Source organism: Xiphophorus hellerii, chromosome 19 (assembly GCF_003331165.1).
Source record: "Xiphophorus hellerii strain 12219 chromosome 19, Xiphophorus_hellerii-4.1, whole genome shotgun sequence".
In the NCBI taxonomy this organism is placed as follows: domain Eukaryota; kingdom Metazoa; phylum Chordata; class Actinopteri; order Cyprinodontiformes; family Poeciliidae; genus Xiphophorus; species Xiphophorus hellerii.
The window spans coordinates 25844090-25870917 of NC_045690.1; the positions used below are offsets into that span (position 1 = coordinate 25844090).

The 26828-nt window shown below is 40.3% G+C and overlaps 3 protein-coding genes across 3 annotated transcripts in view; all 3 read right to left on the reverse strand.

Moving 5' to 3' along the window:
* LOC116708618 (MAP/microtubule affinity-regulating kinase 3-like) overlaps positions 1 to 26828 on the reverse strand; it is a gene marked incomplete at its 5' end in the record, with an annotated part of 485947 nt that overhangs the window by 269656 nt on the left and 189463 nt on the right. The window lies entirely within an intron of this gene.
* On the reverse strand, positions 4685 to 8612 carry LOC116708605 (tubulin beta-1 chain-like). The gene is made up of 7 exons (XM_032546521.1): positions 8459 to 8612; positions 8120 to 8228; positions 7678 to 7788; positions 7029 to 7273; positions 6593 to 6915; positions 6165 to 6509; positions 4685 to 6094 (listed from the first exon to the last, which is right to left on the reverse strand). The coding sequence occupies exons 1-7, from the start codon at positions 8513 to 8515 to the stop codon at positions 5947 to 5949; spliced, it is 1338 nt and encodes a 445-aa protein (XP_032402412.1). The 5' UTR covers positions 8516 to 8612; the 3' UTR covers positions 4685 to 5946.
* Positions 11888 to 26828, reverse strand: part of brf1a (BRF1 general transcription factor IIIB subunit a) — a 78712-nt gene continuing 63771 nt past the window's right edge. The window contains exons 15-19 of the mRNA XM_032546500.1: positions 26294 to 26349; positions 25095 to 25366; positions 14930 to 14981; positions 13926 to 14079; positions 11888 to 12761 (exon numbers count right to left, since the gene is read on the reverse strand). Of these exons, the coding sequence (XP_032402391.1) occupies positions 12724 to 12761; positions 13926 to 14079; positions 14930 to 14981; positions 25095 to 25366; positions 26294 to 26349 (572 nt within the window). The 3' untranslated portion in view covers positions 11888 to 12723. The remainder of the gene's footprint in view (positions 12762 to 13925; positions 14080 to 14929; positions 14982 to 25094; positions 25367 to 26293; positions 26350 to 26828) is intronic.

A 26828-nucleotide genomic window follows, 5' to 3' on the forward strand; every position in this document is an offset into this window, starting at 1 on the left:
AGCTGACATTTATACAGCGATAAATGAAATGCTGTGATATATTCATTTGGCCCAGTTAAACTTTCCTTGAGTGAAAAGTGAATCTGCTGTGTTCTAAACTGTGGAGGCATTTACTGCAGGAGCAGAGAAAGTTGTTCTCCCTCCTGGACTGCAAATACAAAATCAAATCATTGTGTTCGTCATAAATCATCTGGGCAGAATCTTCAAAAATACTGCAGTCATGCAGGAGTTCTGCACTGGGCTTCTAGTGGAATGAAATAATGTCGGCGTTTGAGCCACAAGCCCCGCCTACTTGGGAACGGCTAGGAAGTTGTAACGTGATTTTATAGAAGAGTTATGGATTCAACACTTTAGAATGACACATCACATTTTATTAACTGAGTGATGCTGTCAGAGCTCTGGTAACAAAACAGCCTGTCCTCCTCCTGCTACTTCCATATTCATATCTGTGGCTACTTCCTGTTGTCTTTTTTTAACTTCCTGTTGTCTTCTTCGACGTTTTCGCCAGTTGTAACGTCCAGTTGTTGATCACGTGACTTGTGTGAAGCGGGAAAAAAGTGTTTGCATTGCAGTTTTGAAAAATACGTCAATTTAATGTGACCGAAAAACCTGTTATCAAAAAACGTGAGATTCTTTTCAAAATTCTTGTGTTGCCAGAAAGCAAATTCACTTTTGTAGTTTCAATTTGCGCGATTCTGTTTATTGGAAACGCAAGTCACGTCACGTCTTTTAGATTTTCCAGTTTTTAAATTATCTTCTTCTTTTTTTTCTGCTTCCACAGTCGTATGTGTCGGTCTGTCACAAAAGAATCCTAATTAATACAAAGGTGTTTGTATTAATTAGATGAGGAAATGTGGATGAGGTCAGGGAGTGTGAGCACTTCAGTAGAGCTCTGCACTGAACCCAGAGAAGAAGTAATAAAGGTGTATGAGAGGATGATGATGATGATGATGATGACCTGCGTCCTTCCTCCTCAGCTGCTCCACGCTGCTCTCGCTGGCCCTCAGTCTGGTCTGCAGGAACGGCAGCTCAGCCGCAACAGCTGTGGAGGCAGCAGCACCAACCACTCAGCGCCGCACAGACACACACCAGCAGCTTCCTGCTTTCCCTGGGACTCACCCGAGTTCTTCTTCTTCAGGATCTCCACTGAGTTCTCACTGCTGCTCATTCTGGCCCGAAGCTCTGATATCTCAGCTAAGAGAAACAAACGAGGCAGGACATGTCAGAGCTGTCTGGGGTCAAGGGTCACCACGCCTGAGAGACGGATCCTTAAAGGTTTGAAACATTTTGTCATCTTACCAACCCACTCTGATGGAATAAGGTATTTGATCAATTTTATGTGCTAAATAAACAGAAGGTGGAGGATGACTTTACAACTGTTCATAAATAAAAATCTGATAAGTGCGGTGTGCATTTCTATTCAGCCTCACTCAGTCAGTAGAGTGGAAAACCAACTTTTCACTGCAGTTCCAGCTGCAGGTAGTTGGAGGTTTGTCTCTTAGTGTTTGAACTGAAAGTTTTGTTGTTTTGTTTTTGTAAGAAAAAAAAAAGCTAAAGCTCAATAATCTTCCTCTTGAAGATGGGGGTTAAAGGTCAGTTTGCTGGCCAATCAATCACAATACCACCATGGACATTGAAGCAGCTTTTGGTATTTTTGGCAGTGTGGGCCAATACCAAGTTCTGCTGGAAAATGAAATCAACATCTCTATCCAGCTTGTCAGCAGGAAGCAGCATGATGCTCTAGAATGTTCTACACGGACAAAAGAAAACCCAGCGGACCAGAACGCTGTTTGTGGAACCGGGACCAGAGATTTAGAGGTTGCTGTGCTGAGTTGAGACTATTTTTTATTTGTTTTGGAAAAGGTTTGGATAGAATTGAACCTGAACTCACTGCCTTTATGCCTTAAATACACTGAACTGAACGGATTCTGGTTGATGGATCTCACCTTCATCTGCTCATCACGGCTATGATCAGCCAATAGGATGATAAGGTTAATGAAGCACATGAACAGAAAACACAACAACAAGTCTGACCTTTGGTCTGCTTTTCCAGCTCCTCCACCTTCTTCCTCAGACCAGAGGTCTGCTCTGTCAGCAGGAGGTCTAGCGCCACCTGCAGCTCATCCATGCTCTGCTTCTGCAGCTCCATCTCCCCGTCCCTCAGCCGACTCTCCACAGTCCGGAGTTCTTGTCGTTGCTCCACTTGCTCCCCCTTCAGACTGAGGACCAGCTGCTTCAGGCCCTGCAGCTCTTCCCAGAGGACGCTCAGGTCCCTGGGGGGGCGGGCTTCGGTCCTGGTGCCACTGTCTGCAGGAACAGAGACCTCCGCTCGGCCTTCACCGACGGAGCAGCAGAGCATCAGCAGGAACAGAGCAGCAGACCTCATGTTGAAGCCAGAAGCTCTAGATAAGCCAGTCCAGCAGCTTTAACCCAGTAATCCAGCAGGAGAACATTCCAGGGTGGAGAGAGGGGGGCTCACCATAAATCCTCTGGTCATGCATGAAACAGGCAAAACAGCACATTAACACTAAAGTGTAATCATGATCCTCCCTTTATTCAGATAACCCTAAATAAGATCCAGAACAAGCCTCTGCTGTCAGAAGCCACATGATTAGTAAAGAGAATCCAGCTGTTGTGTTTCTGGCCTCAGATGTTTGTTAGAGAACAAGCAGCAACATGGAGACCATGAGAAATTTCAATCAGGGATAGGATCTGGAACAACATGCCGATCTGAACAAATCTCTGATCAATTCATCATCTGAACGTGGAGAGAGGGTGGAGCCAGGAGGTGGAGGTCCACTTAGACTGATGGGACAGCATTTACCAGAGAAGCAAATCATGGTAACCAGGGAGGAGCTGCAGAGGTTCACAGATCAGGTGCAAGAATTTGTTGGTCAACCAGGTGAGTCAGTCATAGTTACGTTGACTTGAGTAACTTTTTGGAAACAACTGACTTTAGGGAGTAGTTTTAATAAACCGTATGTTTTACTTGTTAACATGAAGTATCGGCACTAGCCGATAGGAAACTAGCCAGTGTGAGTAACATCACTGAAAGAAGAACAGGTTCGTTTTAAGTAAAATGTACAAGACACAGAAACAACAGTTTATGTTAAAGTGAAGTATAATCTTTGGATGCTCTACCCACCTGACTGGATTTATATCAGTCATGGAAATCCACATTAGTAGATTCAAGCTGCTCTTCATACTTTTGGCCACCAGGTGTCAGTAAAGAGAACAGCGTTGAAAAGCGTCGAATAATGAACTTTATTCAACACAAGCTGCACGGAGCTTCGTTTGGCCATCAGCAACTTCTATTCCTGTGTTTGTTAGCAGCTTATAAGCAAGCTAAAGGCTATCAGAGTAATCAGGGCTACATACATAAAACAGTTTGTTTTGAAAAGGCTGATAAACATGGAGGGAAGTAGTCATTTTGTGCATCATCCTAAATGTTATATCAGGTAAAACCTGTCCAGTAAATTGGTATAATCTTTTCTGTACTTTATTCATTCACTCACTCAGAAACTCTAGTTTTCTGAATCTTTCAAAGCTACACCTGTTATCATCACTGATTCACTTTTCTCGCAGTAAATGGAGCTGATTCACACAGAAGGATCCTCGTCAAGTACTCTGAAGTTTCCATTCAGAAGATCACGACCTCATGTTTCCCTTTCATTTAAATGGTGGTGCTGCAGAAGCATTATAGCGATTTGCATTATTCAGATATTTTTGGATCAAGAAGCAGTTGGTGAAACATACCCAGATGATTTGATCAGAACAGAAAGCTACAAGAAGTATTAATATTTCAGCAGTTCCTTCCTGGATACCTGCACCCTACAGAGCATGCTCAGTGGGATCCTGGCCGTCGTATTAATTCCCTCTTGAACGTCATGTGCCTGTATTTTCCTCCCTTTCATAACTTTGGTTGGTTGGTTGTTTTTCCAACTGATTGTCAACTTCTATTAACAAGCCACAGATCAGATTCATTTAAAGATAGAATTTAGTTCCGTTTGTTATGTTTAATAATTCATATTTATGTTCAACATCCAATCTTCAGTTCATTTGGTCACCAAACATTAAGCTGCTGTAATTAACTGCAACAGAAAATAGTTTTGAGTCTTTAGATTTGTCAACAGACTCGTGTTTTCCTCTTTTTTAAAAGGTGATTCTGACACCATCAACCTGGAGTCTCCAGCTTTATGTTTACTGTCTGCATGCAGAAAACAAACATGCTAGTCAGGCTCTGTAGTGTTTCTACAGACACGCCTTTTGTTTACTGTTAAAAGGCGAAGTTCCTGCATTTTCTCAGACTTGAGTTTTCAATCCATTCAAGTCCATTTTCAAAAGTACAAACATTCATTACAGATTTAAAAATCTCTCATGAATGCTTAATAAATAAAATAAAAATATAAAAAAATCAGTTCACTACAATGTCAAGTTCAGAGTCAGTTTTGCCAGTCAAATGAACTGGCAAGATTTCCAGTTCATTTGACTGGCAATTTTTTTTTATCATTATACGACATCTACAAACTGACAGCACTGCTGGTCTAAAAGCAAATCACCAGCTGAAGGCTAACAGACTGAACTCTGTGGGACTGCAAACACTGACGGCACCAGAACCCTTGAGAATGTGGAAAAAATTGTTATGCTTCTATAAGTGACAAAAATAATGATCCACACTTCAGCACCAAGTTTAAAGTGTTTTATTTAAAATCTATGAACAAAAGCAGAAAAGTAACAGAGAGACTGATGGTCATTTCCAGTGTTGTAGTGCAATCAGTGAACTAAATATGTTTTCCAGAGAAAATGACTAAACTTAGTAACTATGTAGAACTTGTCAGTGTAACAGGAAGTAACCAGCAGCTTGGAGGAAAGTTCTATGAACAGTGAACATGAGTTGGGTCTGACTTCTAATGGAACCGTTCTACACAGTCCCACTGGCAACGCAAAAACCAATCAGCTCACAGGCAGAGAACTCAAAGGTTTAAAGTGTAACTAACCCCAAATCAACTTTCTTGTCTTAATTGTTTAAAATGGTTATTTAGGGTTCTATCTGTTTTTCAATAAATCATGTAAATTTGTTTAGTAAAACAGTCTCAGTGCTCGGGTCTCCTTCAGTTGAATGGTGAAACACAAAACTCCAAACATTTGTCTAATTTTAAGGAGTTGAAGGGAAAAGCAACAAACAAAACAATAAATAGGCAAGAAACTGGATAAGTCAACAGTGCTTCTGTCATCCTGACCACAGCGCCGCTCACCAAGCCTGTCCAAATAAATCAATTCGTCATGATAAATTAAAACACGTTCAATCATTTCCATTTACATCGATTGTTTTTCTCGTGTCTCTTTCTACTAAAGTCTTCAGTCTGGTCTCAACTAGCCTGTTTTATTTAAGGGTAATTTTGTTTACAGAAACTTCAGTATTCATTTCATTTGAAGTTTTGGTTGTTTTATTTATTTTGAATATTTAAAATGTCTTCCAGTTCCAGTGTTAAATATTCTTTAGTAATTAAAGTTTAATGAAATTTGAGGATGTGTTCTTACATTATTAGTATGACTGTGATATTACTTGAAAACGGTCTGAACACAAGAACATAATTGTTTATCGCAATAACTTCTGGGACAATTTATCATCCAGCAAACTATGTTAATATAACAGGCTTACCGCTCAGCCTTGGCTGAGTCTTTTGGCTCTGCCTGCTTTAATGCTTTCTAACAGGGTTAGTTACACTTTAACATCACAAGTAGTATCAGTTTTACACATTTAAAATATGTATATTCCAGATATAGCTCTAATGTAAAATCTAACATGTTTCAAGCTGAGCCTGAGAAAATCCTTCAATCTCAGAAGCAGTAAAGCTGCTGCTGTTTAGCACAACTTCAGTGTTTTGACCTAAATGCTTCCTGACTGTAACTGCAGATCAGGAGGAAAAGCAACATGGCGGCTGCTTAGGCCAGGTCTTCTTCTCCCTCCTCTTCAAACTCTCCCTCCTCCTCTGCGGTGGCCTCCTGGTACTGCTGGTATTCTGACACCAGGTCGTTCATGTTGCTCTCTGCCTCGGTGAACTCCATCTCGTCCATGCCCTCGCCGGTGTACCTGCGACGACACAACGTCAGTGTCTGTGTGATGTACAGCACGCCGCTATAAATCGCTGCATTGGACTCACCAGTGCAGGAAGGCCTTGCGGCGGAACATGGCGGTGAACTGCTCCGAGATGCGCTTGAACAGCTCCTGGATGGCCGTGCTGTTTCCGATGAAGGTGGCGGCCATCTTGAGGCCGCGTGGCGGGATGTCGCAGACGGCCGTCTTCACGTTGTTGGGGATCCACTCGACGAAGTAGCTGCTGTTCTTGTTCTGAACGTTCAGCATCTGCTCGTCCACCTCCTTCATGGACATGCGGCCCCGGAAGATGGCCGCCACCGTCAGGTAGCGGCCGTGGCGCGGGTCACACGCCGCCATCATGTTCTTGGCGTCGAACATCTGCATGGTGAGTTCAGGGACTGTCAGGGCCCTGGAAGAGAGACCTTCAGTTAAAAGGAAGTTTGTAAAACAGTGGGGTTGGTCCTAATCTAAGGCTGGACAGAGCATCTTCACCGGTACTGCTGGCTGCCTCGGCTCGTCAGCGGGGCGAAGCCCGGCATGAAGAAGTGCAGTCTGGGAAACGGCACCATGTTGACGGCCAGCTTCCTCAGGTCTGCGTTCAGCTGACCGGGGAAGCGCAGGCAGGTGGTGACGCCGCTCATTGTGGCCGACACCAGGTGGTTCAGATCACCGTAGGTGGGCGTGGTGAGCTTCAACGTACGGAAGCAGATGTCGTACAGCGCCTCGTTGTCAATGCAGTAGGTCTCATCAGTGTTCTCCACCAGCTGGTGGACAGACAGGGTGGCGTTATAGGGCTCCACCACGGTGTCTGACACCTGTCAGGAGGGGGCGGGGTTACAGAGAACAATGGAGCCTAGTTAAGGACCCAGAGGAAGCAGCAATGAGGCAGAGCACCTTATCTGAACTGATTTGAATGCTGGATGTAAACCTTGGGCGACGGCACCACGCTGAACGTGTTCATGATGCGGTCCGGGTACTCCTCCCGGATCTTGCTGATGAGGAGCGTGCCCATGCCGGAGCCGGTGCCTCCTCCCAGGGAGTGGGTGAGCTGAAAGCCCTGCAGGCAGTCGCAGCTCTCCGCCTCCTTCCTCACCACATCCAGCACCGAGTCCACCAGCTCCGCTCCTTCAGTGTAGTGGCCCTTAGCCCAGTTATTACCAGCACCGCTCTGACCTGGAACAGACCCAAGTAGAGAATAAACACTTACTTGTATTAGGACCATCATGACTTAGTCGTCAAAGTTCACTGTAAAGATTTGACTAGTTTTTTGATTTAATCTTCAATCCAGATTTCTTAAACCTGAACTAAATTGAATCCTTTCCCTTCAGACTGCTTCATGTTTCCTTCCCTTCCTGGTCAACATTAGATCTATTAGTGAGTTTAAAGGATTATTTTCCTTTTCAGCCTCATTCAAAACAGAAATAATATCAGCTTGTTTCAGTTCACCTGCATCATATTTAACATTAAGGCTCGCATTTCTCTGTGGATTTGTTAAATACAAAAAATAGACAATCTTCCAGTTTTGTGTGGCTGCTCTATGTAAATAAAATGTAAATTTGTTAAAGCAATACACTCACCAAAAACAAAGTTGTCAGGCCTAAACACCTGTCCAAAAGGACCAGACCTCACCGAGTCCATAGTGCCCGGCTCCAAGTCCACCAGAACAGCACGAGGGACATACTTTCCACCTACACGAGACAAAAGTAAATTGGACTAAAGTATAAAAAAATAGAAAGAAAATCATTTTCTCCATTAACTGCAATAATAACTTATTTTCTCTAATTATAAAAGCCAGTGTGCGCAACATGTGGGAGAAAAGTTGCAGCAACCGGTTATCTGTCGCCAACAACTAACCGTTAGCAACAGCTAACTAGTAACCATTGAATTGAAATCCGGTGACGTAAAGGCCAGGCCCTCTGGTGGACGGTCGTGGTACTAAAATGTTTCTTTGAGATATTGAATTACTTGGACCTCCACTGAAGTAATAGTACACAACTATGAAGCAAACTATGAACCAACCTGACGCCTCGTTGTAATACACGTTGATACGATCCAACTGAAGGTCGCTGTCCCCGTGGTATGCCCCGGTTGGGTCAATACCGTGTTCGTCGCTTATCACCTCCCAAAACTACAACCGAAAAGAGAAGAAAAATATTAAACTAACTAATAGAGCAGAGAGATTTACTGAAAACAACGCAAGCCAACAGTAATGGATAGCATTTCAGCTAACAGCTACGCTAGCTTTGTTCCTGCTGAGCAAGCTGTTGGGTTATATAGCAGCGCAGACAAACTAAGTAATTTTTCAGTCGGTATCCCAACGAATTTAGGCCGAAGTTTCAAGCATGAATACTTTCTAACCTTGGCTCCAATCTGGTTCCCGCACTGGCCAGCTTGAAGATGAACAATTTCCCTCATTTTGTCGAAATAAAGACTTTGTGACCCTTCACGAACAGACAAAGTTGGTGCGCTACTCCACGCAGAGGATTATAAACCTAGGAGGTGGGTGGGAACCTTGCTTAACGGTTGCTACACGCCATTGGATGAGAAGGGTTTCACTTAAATTGTAAACGGTTCCTGATTGGACAATGTAACTTCAGTTCAAACATTGGTTGGAGTGAGCGGGGTTACCGGGTTACCTTGGAAACCAAAAATAAACCTTTATCAACGCCGCTAGTGTTTTCGCCAAAGATTCTGCTTCACCATATTTTATTGCTTCGTATAGTTACAAGCATATCATGTTTAAAACTAAATTCATCTGTGTTTTTTTGTGATGAAAGTTTATACAGAATAAATGCGCAATAAAAATAAATTAAATACAAAAATGTAAAAGTTGAAATAATGACATTTTACACGTTGAATGTTTCCATTATAGGTAAGCCTTCTGTATTCTTATACTCGTTTCATTGTCTACATTTCATTTCTCTTTAGTTTATTCATTTTCTTATATCTGTGTTCATTTGCATGTTATTTTTTTATCTAATTAAATATTTTCTTACATTTTCTGTGTAATTAATGCTTGTCAGTATGTATTTAATGAACTTGCCAGTTGTCTCTTTTTATTACAATTTGGACAATTCTAAATAATATCCAGGATATTTACACAATCTGTCTTCCTTGAAAACTGAGTTGTTATGAAGACATCATCCATGAATTTTTACAATGCTCATGTAACCAATTTTAATGTTTATTTAAGACCAAGGTCTCAGACTGGAAATTGGTATTTCCTAACAACACTGTCGATTTTAAGCCCATCAAGAAGCCAAACAGGAGAGGTAGGAATTATGTTAGGAGTTATGAGATGATAGACCGCTAAAGAAGAATAAAAAAAATAGGTGAAAAAAATAAGAAAATGCACATTAGTAGAGAAGAAGGAATCCAGCACCAACAGATCAGACTGATGCCGGATCACCGCGATTTTAAAAGGTAAGAGATTAGGACTAGTTGAGGAGAAGCTCTGCTATATTTTTAGAAAGCTAAAGTCTTTTTTTTATTTTTGGATTTATGTTTTTGTGTATGTGTGTGCTTATGTAGGCAACAATCTGTTTCATTAGGAACTCACTTTGCTGGTTGACCTCCAGTCGCCTACAGAGTGTCCATCCTGTGTGGACTGTAAACTGGACTTATAAGTCCTTGTACAGAGGAGACGTAGCTACGGAACACACACATTCTCACAAATATTACACCAAACTTTGTTTTTTCTTCTTTCAGAAGATACAGTTGAAACCAGAAGTTTACATTCACAGAATCACAAGAGACAAACTCATTTCTTTCTATCTGAAGTTAAATCAGAACTTCTCTTGTTTTTGGCCAGTCACAATTAACAGAATAATTCCTATTTGTTAAATGTCAGAAAGCTTAGCAATAACATTCCTAAATTACTTTTTGTAACTTTCTTCAAATTCAGAAGAAAACCTCTGATTTGTCACTTGAGAGGTCCGGTGTCTTAGAAAATGGGTTTTTGTCCAAAATGAGTACATAGACCACAGAAAAGCAAACATCTTGTGGAAATGCTGCTGAAGCTGGTAAGACAGATTCATTATCCACAGTCAAACTGTCCTGGACCCACGTGGGCTGAAAGGCCGCTCAGCGAGAAAGAAGCCTTTACTTCAAAAGAAACATAAAAAGCCAGTTTGCAGATGCAGCGATGAAGATCTTTATTTTTGGAGAGATGTTCTGTGGTCTGATGAAACCGTTTGGCCATAATGACCACCATTACCTTTGGAGGAAAAACGGAATTTTCTAGAAGTCTTCCAAAGTTTGTTTTGCTTGTAGTTTTGAAAAGTGTGGAGTCCAATTACAAATATTTTCTAGATCTGAATTAGTATGGAAGAAAAAGATAAAGTATAAATACATTTTTTTATATAACTTGCTTTTTGTTCTTTCTGTGAAAATTTAAACAGGAACTGAAATCAATTAGAAACACCCAAAACTATTACAAAAAGGTCAATGTAAAGAAATAAAAGATAAAACGACGTGTCTGATTATAATCAGACGTGTTCTTTAACTACACCTCCGTGTCTTTGTCTCAGTTACAGGAGAAAAGGAATCTGAGATGAAGGAGAAAAAACGGAGGTCAGAGGGAAGAGCTGCTGCGGGCCGCGCCTCCCGTTTCTGTTTTTCCTGCTCCACTGGAGAGCAGAGCTGCTTTCAACTCCACCTCCTTCCTCCATCTGGGTGGTGTTGAACTGAACAACATGAGGCAGGTAATGGTTTGAGGATGTGGAAACAATAAAAGCACTGACTGTTTATTTACATGATCAAGTTAATGTTATGTTTTTAAGAGTATGCCATGAGAAAAGTAATGTCAGCATATTAAAACTAAATGTTTTAGATGTTCTGATGACAAAGCACAGTCAACAGCAAATCCTCAGTGTGAATGATTCATCCACTGCCCTCTGGCGGCAGGGGAAGGAACAGCAGGTTGATCTGAAACAAACACAAGAGACGGAGGAAAAGTCCCAGGATCTCTGGGAGCCCTCCGCTTGAGCTAAGGAATGGAACAAAGAGTTTGAGGTTTGGGTCACTTTTCCAGTTGTTTGCTGCTATTTTGGACCAACATTTGTGGATGATAATCAACAGCGTTAAACAAATTATCCCAACTGCACAGACAAAACATTCTCAGGTTTCCAAACAGGAGTAGGAAAGGAAATTGCTACATTTTATTTATTCCTCCTCCCAAACAGAGTCTCTTCAGGAGGAACTGTCGGCTTTTTTCAGGAGCCACTTCAGCAATTCCAGTGAATTCTGGCTTTGACTGGAATTGAGGAGGATATTCTGGGTAGGAATTAATGACTGAGACAAATAGATTTGTATATTTAATTTCCTGCACAGTTTGGTAATGTTCTGTTTCCCAGATTTAAAAAAAAGTGCTTGAATGTTTAGAACAGTTAATTTGAGTGGAACTCACTGAGAAAAGATGTTTGTTCTTTTCCCCCCTATTCTGGTCTTTGTTCTTGTATGGTTGGGTTGAATATCTAGTCTTTTAGTTCTGCTTATAGCATGAAAGTCCAGCCCAGTTAATGTGAACCATGGGTATTTAACTTTATGTCATTGTAACTAAGCATGTTGAACCACAACTTGACAAAATATGGATTTTCTTTAGCTGAGTCAGATGATTGAAAACTATAGTAAGTAGCTTTGCAATAAAACATTTTTTAAATATTTGTTAAAACGATCACCATGTTGTGACAGTATGCCATGAGACAGATAATTGTGAAAAGATCGATCTCCTCCAGCATCTCCCTGAGATGTTATAGTGGTTTGAAGAAAGGCACGGATCCCAAACACTTCTTTTCCCAGTTAGTGATGTCTTTAATGTACTACATAGATACATAATCACAGTCATCACTTTAAGAATACTGCTCTGTCAATACAGCAAAAATAATCCTCACCTTAACACGCAATCATTCAAAAAAGAGATCTCAACCCTGACAAAACTCCATAATGCAAAATATATTAACAAAAATGTATTTCCAACTTCTAATTTGAAAGCTTTCTGAGCCCTCCAAATGATATTGGAAGCAACATAAAACCTAAATCAGATGTTACTTCCATATAAAGATGTTATGGTACAGCTTCAGCAGAAAGTAAACAGGGGAAGGCCATTGCCAAATAATTAGAAAACAAAATCGTAAACTTTCTCATATCTGTGCCTTGATGGTCCTGGAGAACATTGTATTCAACCTAAGAGACCGTTTCAACTTCCATCCAAAAGGTAATGAGAACAACTAATCACAAAACAAAACCATCACAGATCTGGATGGAAGGTCTCAGGAGGGATGTAGTACAGGAGCAACAAGTCCAGAACAGCCTCAGCTTCTTTCTCACTGGAGGAGGATCTTCCTAAAAGGTTGTTTCTACAGGTTAAAAAACCCCAATAAGTCCAACCTGCAAACGATCCAGTGGGCCGTTCAAAGAGCAGCATTATAACCACGCTCCGCCAGCATCCGACCACCAGGTCAACCAACTTCAGCCCGATTGGAGCAAAGCAGCATGGCGTTCTGTAAACTTCTGCTCCTGTGCCCAATCCTTAGCAGCTCGTTATGGGTCCCTGTTAGTGAAGGTCGGCTCCAACTTCGGATTCCAAGGCCGGCTGGGAATGATGAGCCAGGTGGACAATGCGGCTAGTACCCATCATCATAATCCCCGTCACATCCATAACCTGGAAGGAGGGAGAGACAGAGGGGGGAAAGGGAATGACCATGTAGTGAGTGACTCAGGGTTGAGTTTATCTTCCCTCTGGTTCAGATCCGATTGTTTTGAGTCAGGTTTGAGTCACTTCCACATGTGGTCCTGAATCTGATTCCTGCTGGAGGTTTCCTCCTGTTGAAAGGGAATTCTTCCTTTCCACTTTCACAGCATGCTTTCTCAATATGAGGAACTGCTGCGGTGACTCAATGCAATGAGCTGGACTGTCTTAGGTTACATTTTATTAACTGGAATCTCAAACTCTAAATGTATGCATTGGACCCATTTGTCTTGTTAAAGGCATTTAAATGACATATCTGTTACATTCACACAGCAGGTCTCATTGCTCAACTCTGATTTTTTGCTGAAATTTAATTTTTTTTTTACGTGGTTGTTCATATTATTAATTAAATGAGACCGCAATCAGACTTCTGTGTAAACGGTTCAGGATCCCAAAGTGACCCGAAGAAGAACATAGATGTCACACATAAGTAATACAGTTTACAGAAGTAATGATGGATGGAGAAGTTTATGGATGAATTTTAAAGTTTATTCAGCAAGGAGAGTGGAGAGTATCATCACAAGATCATAAAACAAAAGAAGCAAATAAAAATAAAGCACAACTAATAAGACAGACTTCTTTTATACGTTCTGAATTCTAATGTCAGCCATTGTTTTCCTCTGTATTTACATAAATATAAAAAAATATTGATCAAAATTATCATTAATATCGCTTTGAAAAATTTAAAAGCGTCTACAACTTAGTACCACATATGGAAGTGGCACAGAATCGTTTTGTGGGGTGAAAAGATGGGAATTGGATCTTTCTGACTCCTGTCAAATAAATAGAATTCATGTCGCATATGGGCAAAAAAACTGGATTTGCATCATATTTGCCTGCAGTGTGAATGTAGCCTTATTGTGGTATAAAGAGATCTGACGAGAAGACGCTTCAGTTTCCCCAGACTTAACTTGTTATAAAAATTAGTGATGAGAAAACATTGGAAAACTGACAATATGGTACCACTTGTTTAAAATAAACAAGAAAAAAACCAAAAACATATTTAAATACCAACTAACTACATTTATTCATCAAGCGCTCTCTAAGGTAAAACACCTGCTGTGTGTTTAAACTGACCGTCGCCGCCCAGCAGCTCCATGGCACTGACACAGGTCTCCTCCTCCTCATCCTCTTCCTCGTCTACATCGTCATACAGGACGGGTCCACTCTCGACAACAACAGCACTGGGCGGGGCCTCTGCAGTCGCTGCCGGTGGGGGAGGGGCTTCAGTCTGACCAAACGATCAGGAAGAGACGCTGATTATTTTCACCACTTTAGTGACTCATATAATCAGGTCAAATAAAGACGTGGCACTACAGCGGAGGAGGTAGTAGATGTGCTAAATGTAGCGTTGTAATATGACCAACATCTTTCACTTTATTGCAGTAAATGACTTCAGCACCTAATTTTATTTTTTTAATAACCCCACCAGCAGATCATTTACCTGCATGAAAAAATTAGATATTAATCAGAGCTTTGGAAAACAAATTTTCTTCATGGTTTAAAGAGTGAGTTCTTCTTTGTATTTCAAGGTCTTCCCATTGTATTAGTTAAGCTAACAAATGTTCACTCCAAAGGGTTACAAAAAAATATCTTTTGGAAGTTGTCTAATGTTTTTCAACTGAATTAGGATTATTTTGGAGCGCTGAATCCAAAAATGACATCCATTTTTCTCAATCAGGTCAGGTTTTTATTCTAATTTAATTAAGAGAAATCATCTTCTGACTAAATTGATAACATTTTTGTGACATTATCAGTTCATTTCCATTCATATTTCTCAACCAAAAAAAGATTTTAGGAGAAAAATAAAAGTTTTCCAACAGAGTGTATTAATTAAATGTTATAAACTTGGATTCCTATAAATTGAATAATAAACACTGATAAGGAGAAGTACATATAAATTGAACATTATGTCTTCGTGGTGTAAAATTCTCCGTCTCTTTTCTGTCCTGATGGAATCTCTCCTCCTGCTCATCACTCATTGATCCAGATGTCAGAACAAGTCTTGCATTTTGATGCTCATGTTGTTGCAAATGAAATGTTGGTTCATTTGCAGGTGAGCAAATGAACAGGAACCTCACCTGCTCCACAGCCAGCTTCTTCTTGGGTTGTCTGCTGATGAACGGCTGCAATCTGCAACACAAGGAGGATTAAAGACATCAAATCTAAAAAATCTAAATGGAATTACACTTTTAATCTTTACAGAGGAGGAAAATAATGCAATGGCTAAAAATATGAATCCCATGAATTGGCTCCATGTAAACAAAATGAATCCAATTTAATTTGTCTTATTATATAAATGTTGAGATTCAAGCAAGTTGCATCCTATTATTTAGGCTATAAATCCTTTAATAGCTAATACATGTGGTTTAGAAAACTTGATAGGAGAGAGGAAAGGCAAAATGACTCTGGATTTTATCAGTGGACAGGTGGATGAATCTTCAATGTGTATCAGACATGAGTGTGTTAAGAAAGCTGCATCAGGAAGTTCCCCCTCTGAAGCTTTTCTAATGAAAACCACCCTCAATGCGCCTCGTCTGCAATTCACATCTGCATTTTGCACTATTTATATAAATATTTATGTCTAACACGCTCATTTTTACTGGAGTTAAGTTACACTCAGGATCTACTAAGTTAGCTAGCTAGCTTCTGAAGACTGTTGCTAGCAAGACATTCATAAAAATAAAATAAAAAAAATTAAACCCACACACATTTTTAAAAAGCTCTGTTGTTCCTGAAATTAATGATTTATTTTCCTTTTCCTTGCACTTACTATCCTTTCTCTTGGTTTATTATATAAAGTACCAGTGAAATATACAGAAGTTTTTGGTTGTATTGTGAGAAACAGGAAAATGTTTGGGGTGTATGCGAGGCACTGCAGTCTCAACCTTTCATCTATAAAAGTCTTTCAAAATCAAGACGTAGACGACAAGCAGCTCAACAAGGCTCTCTGGTGGACAATTTGAGCTTCATGTTGACTGAAAACCAAACATAGATTTTGGTTTCAGACACTGATTGGTCCAAATGTTTGTGTCTTGGCCACAAATCCTTGCCTGCGCTACGGCTAGTTATAAATTGATTCTTTTACATTCATAATCTACAGAAACTCTGGACAATGTAGCCGATTTGCAAGGTAATACCAGCAAATAACTTTGTTAGAGTCCTACATTCTCTACATCTCTATTGGCTCCAAGCACCTGACAGTGAAATGGTGTGAATGAGAAGGAGCTCAGACCCAACTTTGAGTGACATGTCTCTCTGAGAAGGAAATCTTTTCTTAGACAGCCCAAGAGATAATCAGCAATGAATTTACCACTGGCGGTAATTCCTAAGTAGAAATCCCACCACGCTGGCTGATATTAACATAACTCCCGGGGGCTCCCCACCTTCTTTAATGCCCACCCAGCCGGGTGCCGAGCTCAACTCTCACTGATAAGACGGAGAGTGCGAGTGAGCTTTTAATTAATCTGCTGTAACCGGGGTAAAGGGACGGGAGAGCGGGGAATGTTTCATCTTCACCCCCAACGCTACCGCCCTTCATTCTCAAACCTTATTATAATATCCCAGACAAGGTGGTGGACCACTCACTACGGAGAGAAATATTCAGGTCACATGTGTTAGACAAGAGCAACTCCCCTGCGGTCTGAGCTGGACATTGTCAAGGAGGGGAATGGTGAGGGACTATAGGAACCTGGTAGAGGAATAAAAGCAAAAAGGCAAATCTGTAAAATGCAGGCAAAGGTCACAGAGAGGTCAAGAAAAGAAGTGACAAAGTAAAAGTGATGGATCCATGGGTTTGATCAAAAACAAAACTGGAGTTTGAAACATGATGCACACAACTCTATTGAAAGACCAATGATGCATTTTGACTTGTGGCCTCCTGAAGGTCACCAGCTGAACTGCGTCGGTCTTTCAATAAAGTTGTTATTTAGAACTTGAAGGTAGTATCATCTGTACTACCTTGTTTCAAGTTGACCAGCCAACTTTACACTGTTAACATTTTAAGTTAAAAATTATCTTAGAGGGGGGGAAAAAATCCCGTACTAATATATTTGAAGGAAATTTGGGAGGGCGGTAAAAGTCAGGCTGGGAGTTATGGGTTTAGTAATCTGTCGGTTCATCTTTTACAGATTTTTAGTCCCCTCTGTGCACCTTGGGAGTCGGTGAAGTTGTGTCAGAAACGGTTTGGATAACTGGCTGTTGTTACCCATTAATCTACCTATATGATTGAAACAGGGTTTCCCAATTGGGTTGGGATTATGGTTGTAAAAAAATCTAGATTTTGATATCATCTGTCCTAGAAAACTGGATTATTCAAAGTCTAAACCGACTCATTCACAGCTGCCCAAACCATGACACTTTTCCTGTAACTGCACAGCAATAACAGAGACACTTGGCCACTTTCATCAAACAATAACCTGATGCTAGAACAGGGGTCGGGAACGTATGGCTCGCGAGCCAGGTGTGGCTCTTTTGATGATTGCATCTGGCTCGCAGATAAAACATAAAATATTTAATTTGGATGGATTAAAACAAGTTTTTATCCATCCATCGATTTTCCACCGCTCATGTCCTGTTCAGGGTTGCTATTGGCTGCAGGAGCAGTCCATTATTTTAATTGGATGATAATAGCCTACGTTGGCTGTTGCTGGGTAAACAGGTAAATGCCCCCTTTTGAATCAGTCTGCTCGGGCATTAGCTCAAAGCTAACCCTTCGACGAAGAAGATGGCGAAAAGAAAAAAAGACGAGGAGTATCGTACATTTCAGGACGAATGGACCGAAGAATTTGCCTTTGTGGAGAGAGCAGGTTCTGCGGTGTGTCTAATTTGCAATGACAAAATTGTGTCGATGAAACGGTCGAATGTAAAGCGGCACTTCGACACACGCCATGCTACCTTTGCGTCAAAATACCCGGCGGGAGACAGCAGAAAGAAAGCGTGCCAAGAGCTACTGAGCAGCACCATGTTTGGATCTACGTATGCATGTGAGCAGTCATTCTCACATCTTAACAACATCAAGTCCAACCTACGATCACGTTTAACGGATGAAAGCCTCAACGCTTGCATGAAGCTTAACCTTACCAAGTACCAACCAGACTACAGAGCCATCAGCAAATCCATGCAGCACCAGAAGTCGCATTAATGGTGAGTATTATAACAACATTATTTAAAAGAATAAATTCAGAGGCTTATTATGCTCACATTTAGTTGAATTCAGTCTTAAAATATATTATAAGGCTCTCACTGAAATAAATTTCCAAATATTTTGCTTTCATGGCTCTCTGAGTCAAAAAGGTTCCCGACCCCTGTGCTAGAAGTTTTAAACTCCAACATCAGAAAACTCAAACATCCAGAAAAAACCATGGCGGTGGCAGCAGCTTCATGCTGGGACGATCCTTTTCTTTAGCAGGGACAGGGAAGCTGATCACAGTGTATGGATGAGATTAGAAACAAGTCAATCCTTGCACTGCACAAGACTCCACTGCTGGAAAAGGAAAAGTCTGCTGAAGAACATTTGAAGCTTGCTCCAGAAGATTTGAAGCCAGTGAAATACTGGGAGAAAATAGTTATGTCGGATAATGCTAAAGCTAAACTCTTTGGACTTTACGGCTAACAGCCATGTTTACGAGAAGAAAGCTTCTGCACATCAACCCAAAACCAACATGCCAAAAGTGAAGGTTGCAGGTGGAAACGTCATGGTGTGGGCTGACGTAAAGCAAACAGAACTTAGAAGGTCAGATAGATGGAGAAACGTCTGAAGATAAAATTTTGAGTTTTGAATCAAATTATCATCAATAAGAAATTAATAGAATAGACTAAGTGTGACGAATGTGTTAAGAAAAGGAGCAGCACACTTCTTTAGGGTGAGGATGGTGCAAGATGTCAAGTAGCAAAACTCAGGCAAAAAGGAACCGATTTGCTGTTTCTGTTTGGATCGGAAGAACCAACCAGCAATAAAGATCCACCACTAACTATGAGACAAACACACATCTATTGCTGTTCACAGAATATACATTGTGTCTTCAAAGGGAAACTTTTGCTTAATAGGAAAAAGAAAACAATACAACTTACTGCCACTTTATATTGTATGATGCAAGAAAACTTCCCCTCTTTTACTGGGTGGTTTAAACCCTTTTGCTCCATACTTTGGAGCAATAGTCCTCAACAACACAGATCTGCTGGCAAAGGTTTTCCACTTTCTGTCATAATATTTATTCACAGTGAAGCTAATTGCTTTCTGTGTGACAGAAATCATTAATATCAGCTCCCCACAGTCTATTGAGGAGGTCAAAGATCAAAAGGCCATCAGCAGTGTTGCCAGGCTTGCGGTGGCAGACTTCTTGGCAGCCTTTTATCACCATGGCGACCATTCACAATAGCAGGGAGTGACTCTCGGTCAGTGGAGCAGGCGACATAGTGAGTACAAATAAATCACTCCCTCCAGCAGAGTACAATAGAGAGCAGTGTTCTCACTGAGGTCTTTCCTACCTCTTGATCTCAGCATGTGGAGAGACATTAGTACAACCCGGTCAGTCCAGGGTAGTCCAGTTCCAAACGGTTCAGATGACGTCCAAAACACTGAAACTTAAATATGGAGAACCAGCACTGCTCAATGGAAATCCAACAGGGTTCACTCAGAGAATTTTTCTTGAAATGTGGAGAAGAAAATTGTAGCTCACATGCAGTTGAACAATAAGCCATGCATGCAACAACGTGTGTTTATTTGCAGTGCTTTTTGAAAGTATTCACACCCTGTAAACCTTTTCACCTTCAGGCACAAAAATCACAAAAAAAACTCATAAATTTGAGACTAATCTCAGAAATTTTCTTGGGAAAAAAAATATTTTAAACTTTTGAAACTCAGAAATTAAAAAAAAAAAATTCTGGAAACTTTCTGAGATTAAGCTAAAATGTCATTTTTCTGATGGAAATTTACTCATTTTTTCTGTCTACAATAGCCCTAACATGCTGTCATACATATTAAACTTATGCCAAGCTTTAAAAAGTTAAGTTTTTTTAAAACCAAAATTCTGTCAGAAATGTTCCGTTGTTCAAGTCCAGAGCTTATTCTATAATATTATCATTAGAACTGGAACAATCAGTAAGTCATCTTTCCAGCAGCAGCATGAATAACTGCAGCCTTTCCTGGTTATCATACAATAAGAACATCCTACTGGTCCATGTCTAATTTCACCATGGTAATAATTACACATTTGCTCCCTGACAGCTGGAATTGTTTCCTTTATACATCTTAAGGCTTTATACATCTTATGACTCTGATGTAGCTATTATATTAACTCAGATGTCTTCAGGCTATACTACAAGCCACTTAGCATTCATTACAGTAAAACACACGGATCCATTTTGCCTACTATTCAGGTTTGTCTTTCTTAACACTGCACATCGTGTTACTTGAGTTCTTCCTTATACATCAGCAGTCAAACCGCAGTTTCTCCCCGATCTCATTAACCCATCTTTAAGCTGCAGTTAAAATGTATACCATAGATTAATTACCCAAAGAGATGCACCGTGACACAGAATGATATCCAACCTATTAATCAGCCTCCCATCCTGTCCACCCCATTTTACTTCGTCTGCACATTCACTTTCCCTCCCTTTGCTCTCCTCCGTCGCCGGCTTTATCCATCCACTCAGGCAAGACGCTACGTTGGGCTTTCAGTCTCTGCTGGGTTTAGTCGTGCGTTCCTAATCAGCTTACTGCCAATGACACTCAGCCTGAGCTGAAAAGATGATTGAGGGAAATAGTTTAGCCAATGGCTGAAAACTGGTAATAGCTTGGTAAGGTGGAGGAGGTGGTGCTGGGTGGGGGTTCAATAAAGCAGAGCAGGAAGAGTGAATAAATGTAAGGTTTTGGGAGAGAAGACTAACATGGCAGGAAAGATAACATCACTTTTAGGTAGCAAGGCTTGCCAAAGGAAACCATCTATCACGCTAAAATCAACTTAATGTGAACATTGTTAATTGTTGGTTAGGCTACATTTTGTTTTATTTGGTGGATAAAACAGGGATTTTATCCAAATGGCCCAGTTTTTTTTTTTTACCCCGTAGCTTCTGTCATTATTTGTCTGTATTCAGCTAAGAAAGGCGCGGCCTTTGAAGGATGTCTGGACGGCAGAGGATGAGCTGCTGTCACTCAACTTAGCCAAGTCAAATATCTACAATCAAACAAATGCAGTCATGTCTCTGGCCTTTATTAGAAACAGGCTCATTTTAAAGACTACAAATCTAAATAAACTAGACTTAAAAATATTAAACTCTCATAGCTACATCCTCAGATAACTAACCATAAAAATCTCTGGTGTATTTGAAAGCTAAACTCAGAATGAACTAACTGTGAAAAATAAAATAAGACTTGAATGAAATGTCTCCTAACTCCCATATTTGTAATGTGCAATGACGATTCTTGGGGGCTTATCCAGGATCTCAACTTGCCATGGAAAAATGACACACACACCCACACAAACACGCTTTTTTGATTTCCATCTGTCCATCTCCACTTATCCAACATCAGGTTGCAACTATAACTGGACCAGGAGGAAACCCCAAACACTGAGACTCTCCAGATCATCCATTCAAAGTGTTTCCAGATCAGAAAACACTTCCATACATCTTTTGTTCATGAACTGTTTCAAGGATCTTCGAATTTCAGAGCTCTGTTGAGAGCTGAAGTCTGTTTCTACGCAGTAGGAGAGCGTATTTTCTCTGTTTACACATTTTCCTCTAATTTAACAATCCACAAACCTTTCCACTGATCACCAACACAGTATTTACTCTCACTGCACCTAACAGAGACATAGAACAGAGAAGTTGATAACCAGGCAGCGACTACCAGACGATAGTAGATATGGCATTCATGTCCACTAATCTGAACGCTGAAATGACTTGCTGTTGAGGGATTCTTACATGTTATAGAACCATGACTGATCAAAGTGGACATAAATGTAAAACTCATCCAATACTATTGGGATCTGTCAAAGTATTGTATAAAGGTGGTTCTAAATCTTATATATATAGTGGAATTTCTGAATTCCTCATTGTGGAGGCAAGTAATAAGCTAAGTCTGCTGGAGGGTTTATAAATGTGTTTAATTTAACAACAAAAGTAGCTTGTGCTAAAAAGAGCATGATAAACTGCAGCAGACTTAACAGACTTATCAAAATCCTTCGGCGTCTCTGAGACCAAACAGCACACTACATCATGATTCAGAACCGGCTTTACAAAGGCCCTGCAAACGACAACCAATGAATAGAGATGAACTAACCAAAAGATGAGAGACGGAGCCAACAGTGGGGCTTTACATCCCCTTAATCACCAAACAGCTGCCCCTACAGGGATCCACTAAAGCTCAAAGATGGCACCCAAAACTAGCGTCAACTCAAAGGGCTTTAGAAAACAAAGCCATGTAGGAAAACCAATTCCTCCCAAAATCAAATACAGTGGAAACCATTTAGTTTTTCCTGTACGGCAAACCCAGAACGATTCAATCCTTCTGAAAGGAACAGAGTGGATCTATTTTGTGACTGCTTGTCGTCAAAGCAACACCCACAGACAAATCCTGTCTGTGGATTTGAGAAGATGGTTAAAAAAAAAAGAAAAAAGGAATATCCCCCAGGAGTGGAGAGGCAAACCGAGCATCTGTCCTCCTGTCGCAGCTGATTATGTTAGTCAAGCGGAAGGAGATGAGGAGGAGCTTTCTAGTGTTTACAGATTGAAGCCAGGGAAAAAAATTAAACATCTAGGTCTGAGCGTAGCAGAAGAGAAGGAACGGCTGGTGTGGCAGTAAAGAAACAGCTGGCATTTATCTAGTCTTGATTTAATTGGCTGTTAGGGACAGAGATTATTTAATAGTTTGAGGTACTGAAGGGTCGCTAAGCTAACGTAACTATAGGCAGATTTAAATGCTTAACGTGGTAATCATGAGAGATACACTCATCTCTGACATAACCTACTGATTCAACAAAATCTTATAGCATTGGAAGAAACAGAGAAAACAGTCAAGATGGCATTTTTGTCACAGGACAGCTGAAATCCTCTCAGAGGAGATGAGAAGATTTAATGGGGTTCTACATTCAAAAGGCACGCAGTGTTGTCTGAAATACAACCTAAAACAACCATCCTGATGTTTGTTTTATGCCTCATCAGTAGAGGTATGCTCGTCAGTAGAGCATACCTCTACTGATCTACTGATCTCACCTTTCCAGAAGGATCCTACAAATTTCCCTTTGTATTTTTTGGAGACGAATGCGTCAATTTTTAGATTGATCGTCTTTGATTGTTGATGGGCCAGCTGGAAGCTAAAACATTTAATTTCTTTCAGTCGGTGAATGCATCATATGTAAGCACTTCCAGTTTGAACTTGCACCAATCCCCCCATTTGGTACAGATCCTGCAACTGAGATAAAAAAAAAAAGTCAAAGTTGTATTGTCTTCAGTATTGGAAAAAGTGTTTAAAATAAGGTCAGAGGGCTACAGAGATGTAAAAGGGGTGCACCGATTTATTGGCCAGCCAATTTATCTGTGCTGATTTCCTTCATTTTGGGAGATCAACGACTGGCTGATTTTTACATGTGAAGCTGATTTTATCCACCAATCTTATCTAACTTGGCAAAGGTCTAAGAGTCAACCAGGTGAGAAAGGTTTGACTTACACGTCGGCCCACCAAGATATGTCTGCACGTTTGCAGTTAATAATCACCCCACTGTTGCCAACTCAACAACTTTCTTGCTATATTGAGCAACATTTCAGACAAAAAAATTGGTAACGGCCAAAATCGGAATCGGCAGGTGAAGCTTTTTAAAAGGTCGGTAATCAGTGATTGGTGAGAAAACTGCAATCAGTGCACCTCTACTGAGAGGTCTTTAGCCAAAGACAAAACAGAAATCCTACTAACGGTGAAAAATGATGCCACTCCATTTTTGTTTACATTTCGTGAAGAAAGAAGTTTTGCTAGAGTCTTTTTCAGAAGTTTTTATGTAATTTCCTTCAGTGGTTCTTGGTGCAGCGCCCCCACAGGCGAGGAGGGGAACAGGTTTTTCAAAGGCTTTGATTAGTTTGACAATGTTGTAACTTCAGTTCCCAATCAAACTGGACTATCAGGAATAAAAACACTGTGACTCTCAGGTGAAAAACTGGTTGGGAACCACTGCTCTATGTCTCAGCTGTTTGAATATTTCCATGACAGGTAATGTCTGCATGCTGCCTCTTCTCCAGGTTAGTGCTACTTGATGCTTTTGTCGAAGAACAGACCTACCTGATGAATACTAAGGTTTCTTGTTTTTCCTCAAAGATCCAGCATCATCACTTGGATATTGTGTCCTGAATATATACTGCAGCATGAAAATCACTTAAAACAACATAAACGAGATCCAACAGCAATAATTCTTCCAGTTCTGATTTTGTGAAATTTACATACCTGCTGTTTTGTTAGGAACATTGTGACGGGGTTCTATTATGACTTGGTCAAACATAAATGACTGGCCAAGGCCGGAGATCACTTTAGTGAAATTTATTAAGCTTTTCTTCAGGTGAACAAAGTGGCAGGTGAAAAGTATTTACAAAGGACATCCAAGGCAGGTTAAAATCAGACAAACAGCAGTACCTTTGTTGTCAGAGTCCATCACCTTCAATGTGACTTCTCAGGTGTCTAGTCAGAGACTGCCTCCCTGTGGAGCAGAGCCCTGCTTTCAAAGCCACAGGCTCCACCCACAGAAAGTTCAAACAATCAAAAACTAAGCAATTACTTCTAACTCAAATAAACTCTTAAAGTATATAAAATAATAATAATAAATAATAACAATAATAATAAGAAAAAAACCCCCCAAAAAACCTTGTAAACAAAAATACAATACTAAATTTAATAGACAACACTCAGTGCGCTCTGATGACATCACTACATCATGTGACTCCCTCCCGGCACGCCACAATCCGGACACAACCCTACTTGAAAATAGAACCAGGAAAATGTTTGAAACTGAAAACGGGTTAGGATGAATGTTTAACTGAAGCAGGAACACCGCGTGTGCACCCATGATGAACTGCATCAGTTTAAGCTGCAACAAAAAGTAAGTTAGCGATTGTGTACATGTTTGTGTGTATGTGTGTGCGGGCGTGCTCGCATGCTGACACGGACTCTCTAATTAAGTCCCAGCTCGTGACGGCTCCTCCGTCACAAACATCCTCTAGTAAATGGTCCAACATGTTTATTAAGCTGACAGGGCGACCTACCGTTTTCCCAGAGTGTTGAGCGGCTTGCTGAGGCTCAGCGGGGTTCTAGTGGGCACAGGTCTGCGGGTGCAGGCGGGCGTCCTAGGTGCCGGCGGCTCCATCTTCGGTGACTCCCCCACACCAGCCGGGCTGCTCCCAGGCTTCACGACGAGGTCCTTTAACACGTCGTAGTTGATCTTGGTGGATATCTTCTTCTGCTCCAACATCTTCTCAATGGCCTCATCAGCAGTGCTGGCTCTGATGGCAGAGTGCTTTTTTGAGGGCCGTCTGGGCTGTTCAAAACAAAAAGGACGCTTGACAAGCTGAAGTGTAGAAAATGTGACATTATTTGAAACGTCTGTCAATGACAACACTCCCAATCAAACATGAGTTTAAATACCAAAAGACAAAGTTGTTAATCTAAAAGCAAACAAAATAAACATTTCTACAGTTTGGCACATAGCCACAAACAATGTATTTTACTGGGACTTAATGTGATACATAATTATCAAAATGGTTCACAAACCAAAAACAGAAAACTTGAGGTGCATTTTAAAAAATTATTTATTTAATCCCCAATTCTCTGGGGGTGAATGACCTTCTCATTCTCAAATCATTTATATATTTTAAAGCTTCATTCAAATATTTTCTGTTTTGTTTTAAAGGGTTGACCTAAGAACACCACACTTAGACTATGCAATGTTTTTAAGAAATACTATCTTAGCAGATATAAGAAAAGAAAATATTAATATTCTTACTTTCTTGCTATGATGTGAAAGATGGGTTGCTGTAAAACAGACTTTTATTATGACATTAACAAGAAATAATTGGCTGCACAGTTTTGCATTCTTCAATCAGGAAAAGTTTTGATTTTTTGGCTTCCTACTGGCCAGGCTCCAGTAGAAATGAAAACCAACTGGTCAACTCCTGATCCAAGTCATAATTTTTTTTTTTTATTCTACTTTTGTGAGGTAAATGGCATGTTCTTTTCAGAATGTGTTTTGAGTGCAGATTTGGAAATCACAATTACTTTGAATATTAAAAACATATTTAAGGTACAGGACCAGTTAAGCTTTTAATAAAAGCCCACTTTTGCCCTTTTGTCTGACTTTTACTTTCAAACTGTCAGATTTTTTTACTTCACATTTTTTTCATTGATCAGCTATTTGTGTTTCTGTTGAAATTCCAACAATCAACATTTCCAGGCTGATTAGCTTTACCTTTTTTTCTTTATAGATCCCAAGCTCCTTCTCTTTTTGGATCTTTGCTTCCTTTTCTGCAAACAAGAACAATGTTGAGCATAAAAACCAATAACCACAATCTGTGCGCCTATAGACACCTTGCAAACGCACTAAATGTCGCTAAATCACAAATGTATGCAATATACAAAAAAAAGTTTTGCTATTAATTGCCAACACAATCACAGCTAGACAAAGAGCTCCAATGGTATCACATTTTCCAGGTGAGTAAAACATTTTTTATTAAAAAAGAAAATAGCAAGGGAGAGAGAAGTAGGTTAGTTATGCTAGCTTGACTTTGAAAACCTTAACATGTAGATATACTGCAGAATTCTGTGCTTTTTGGTTCAGTAAATTTTTTTTTAAACAGCTGCTGTCAGTTGCAATAACAACAGGTCTGTGAGTAGTGTAAAGCCAATAGAGGGTGAAAAAAAAATATGAGTGATATCGAGTTATTTTTTTGTTCACCAGTTTTTCTGCGGTACTTTCCATTTCAGGTGGCGCACAGCAACAAATT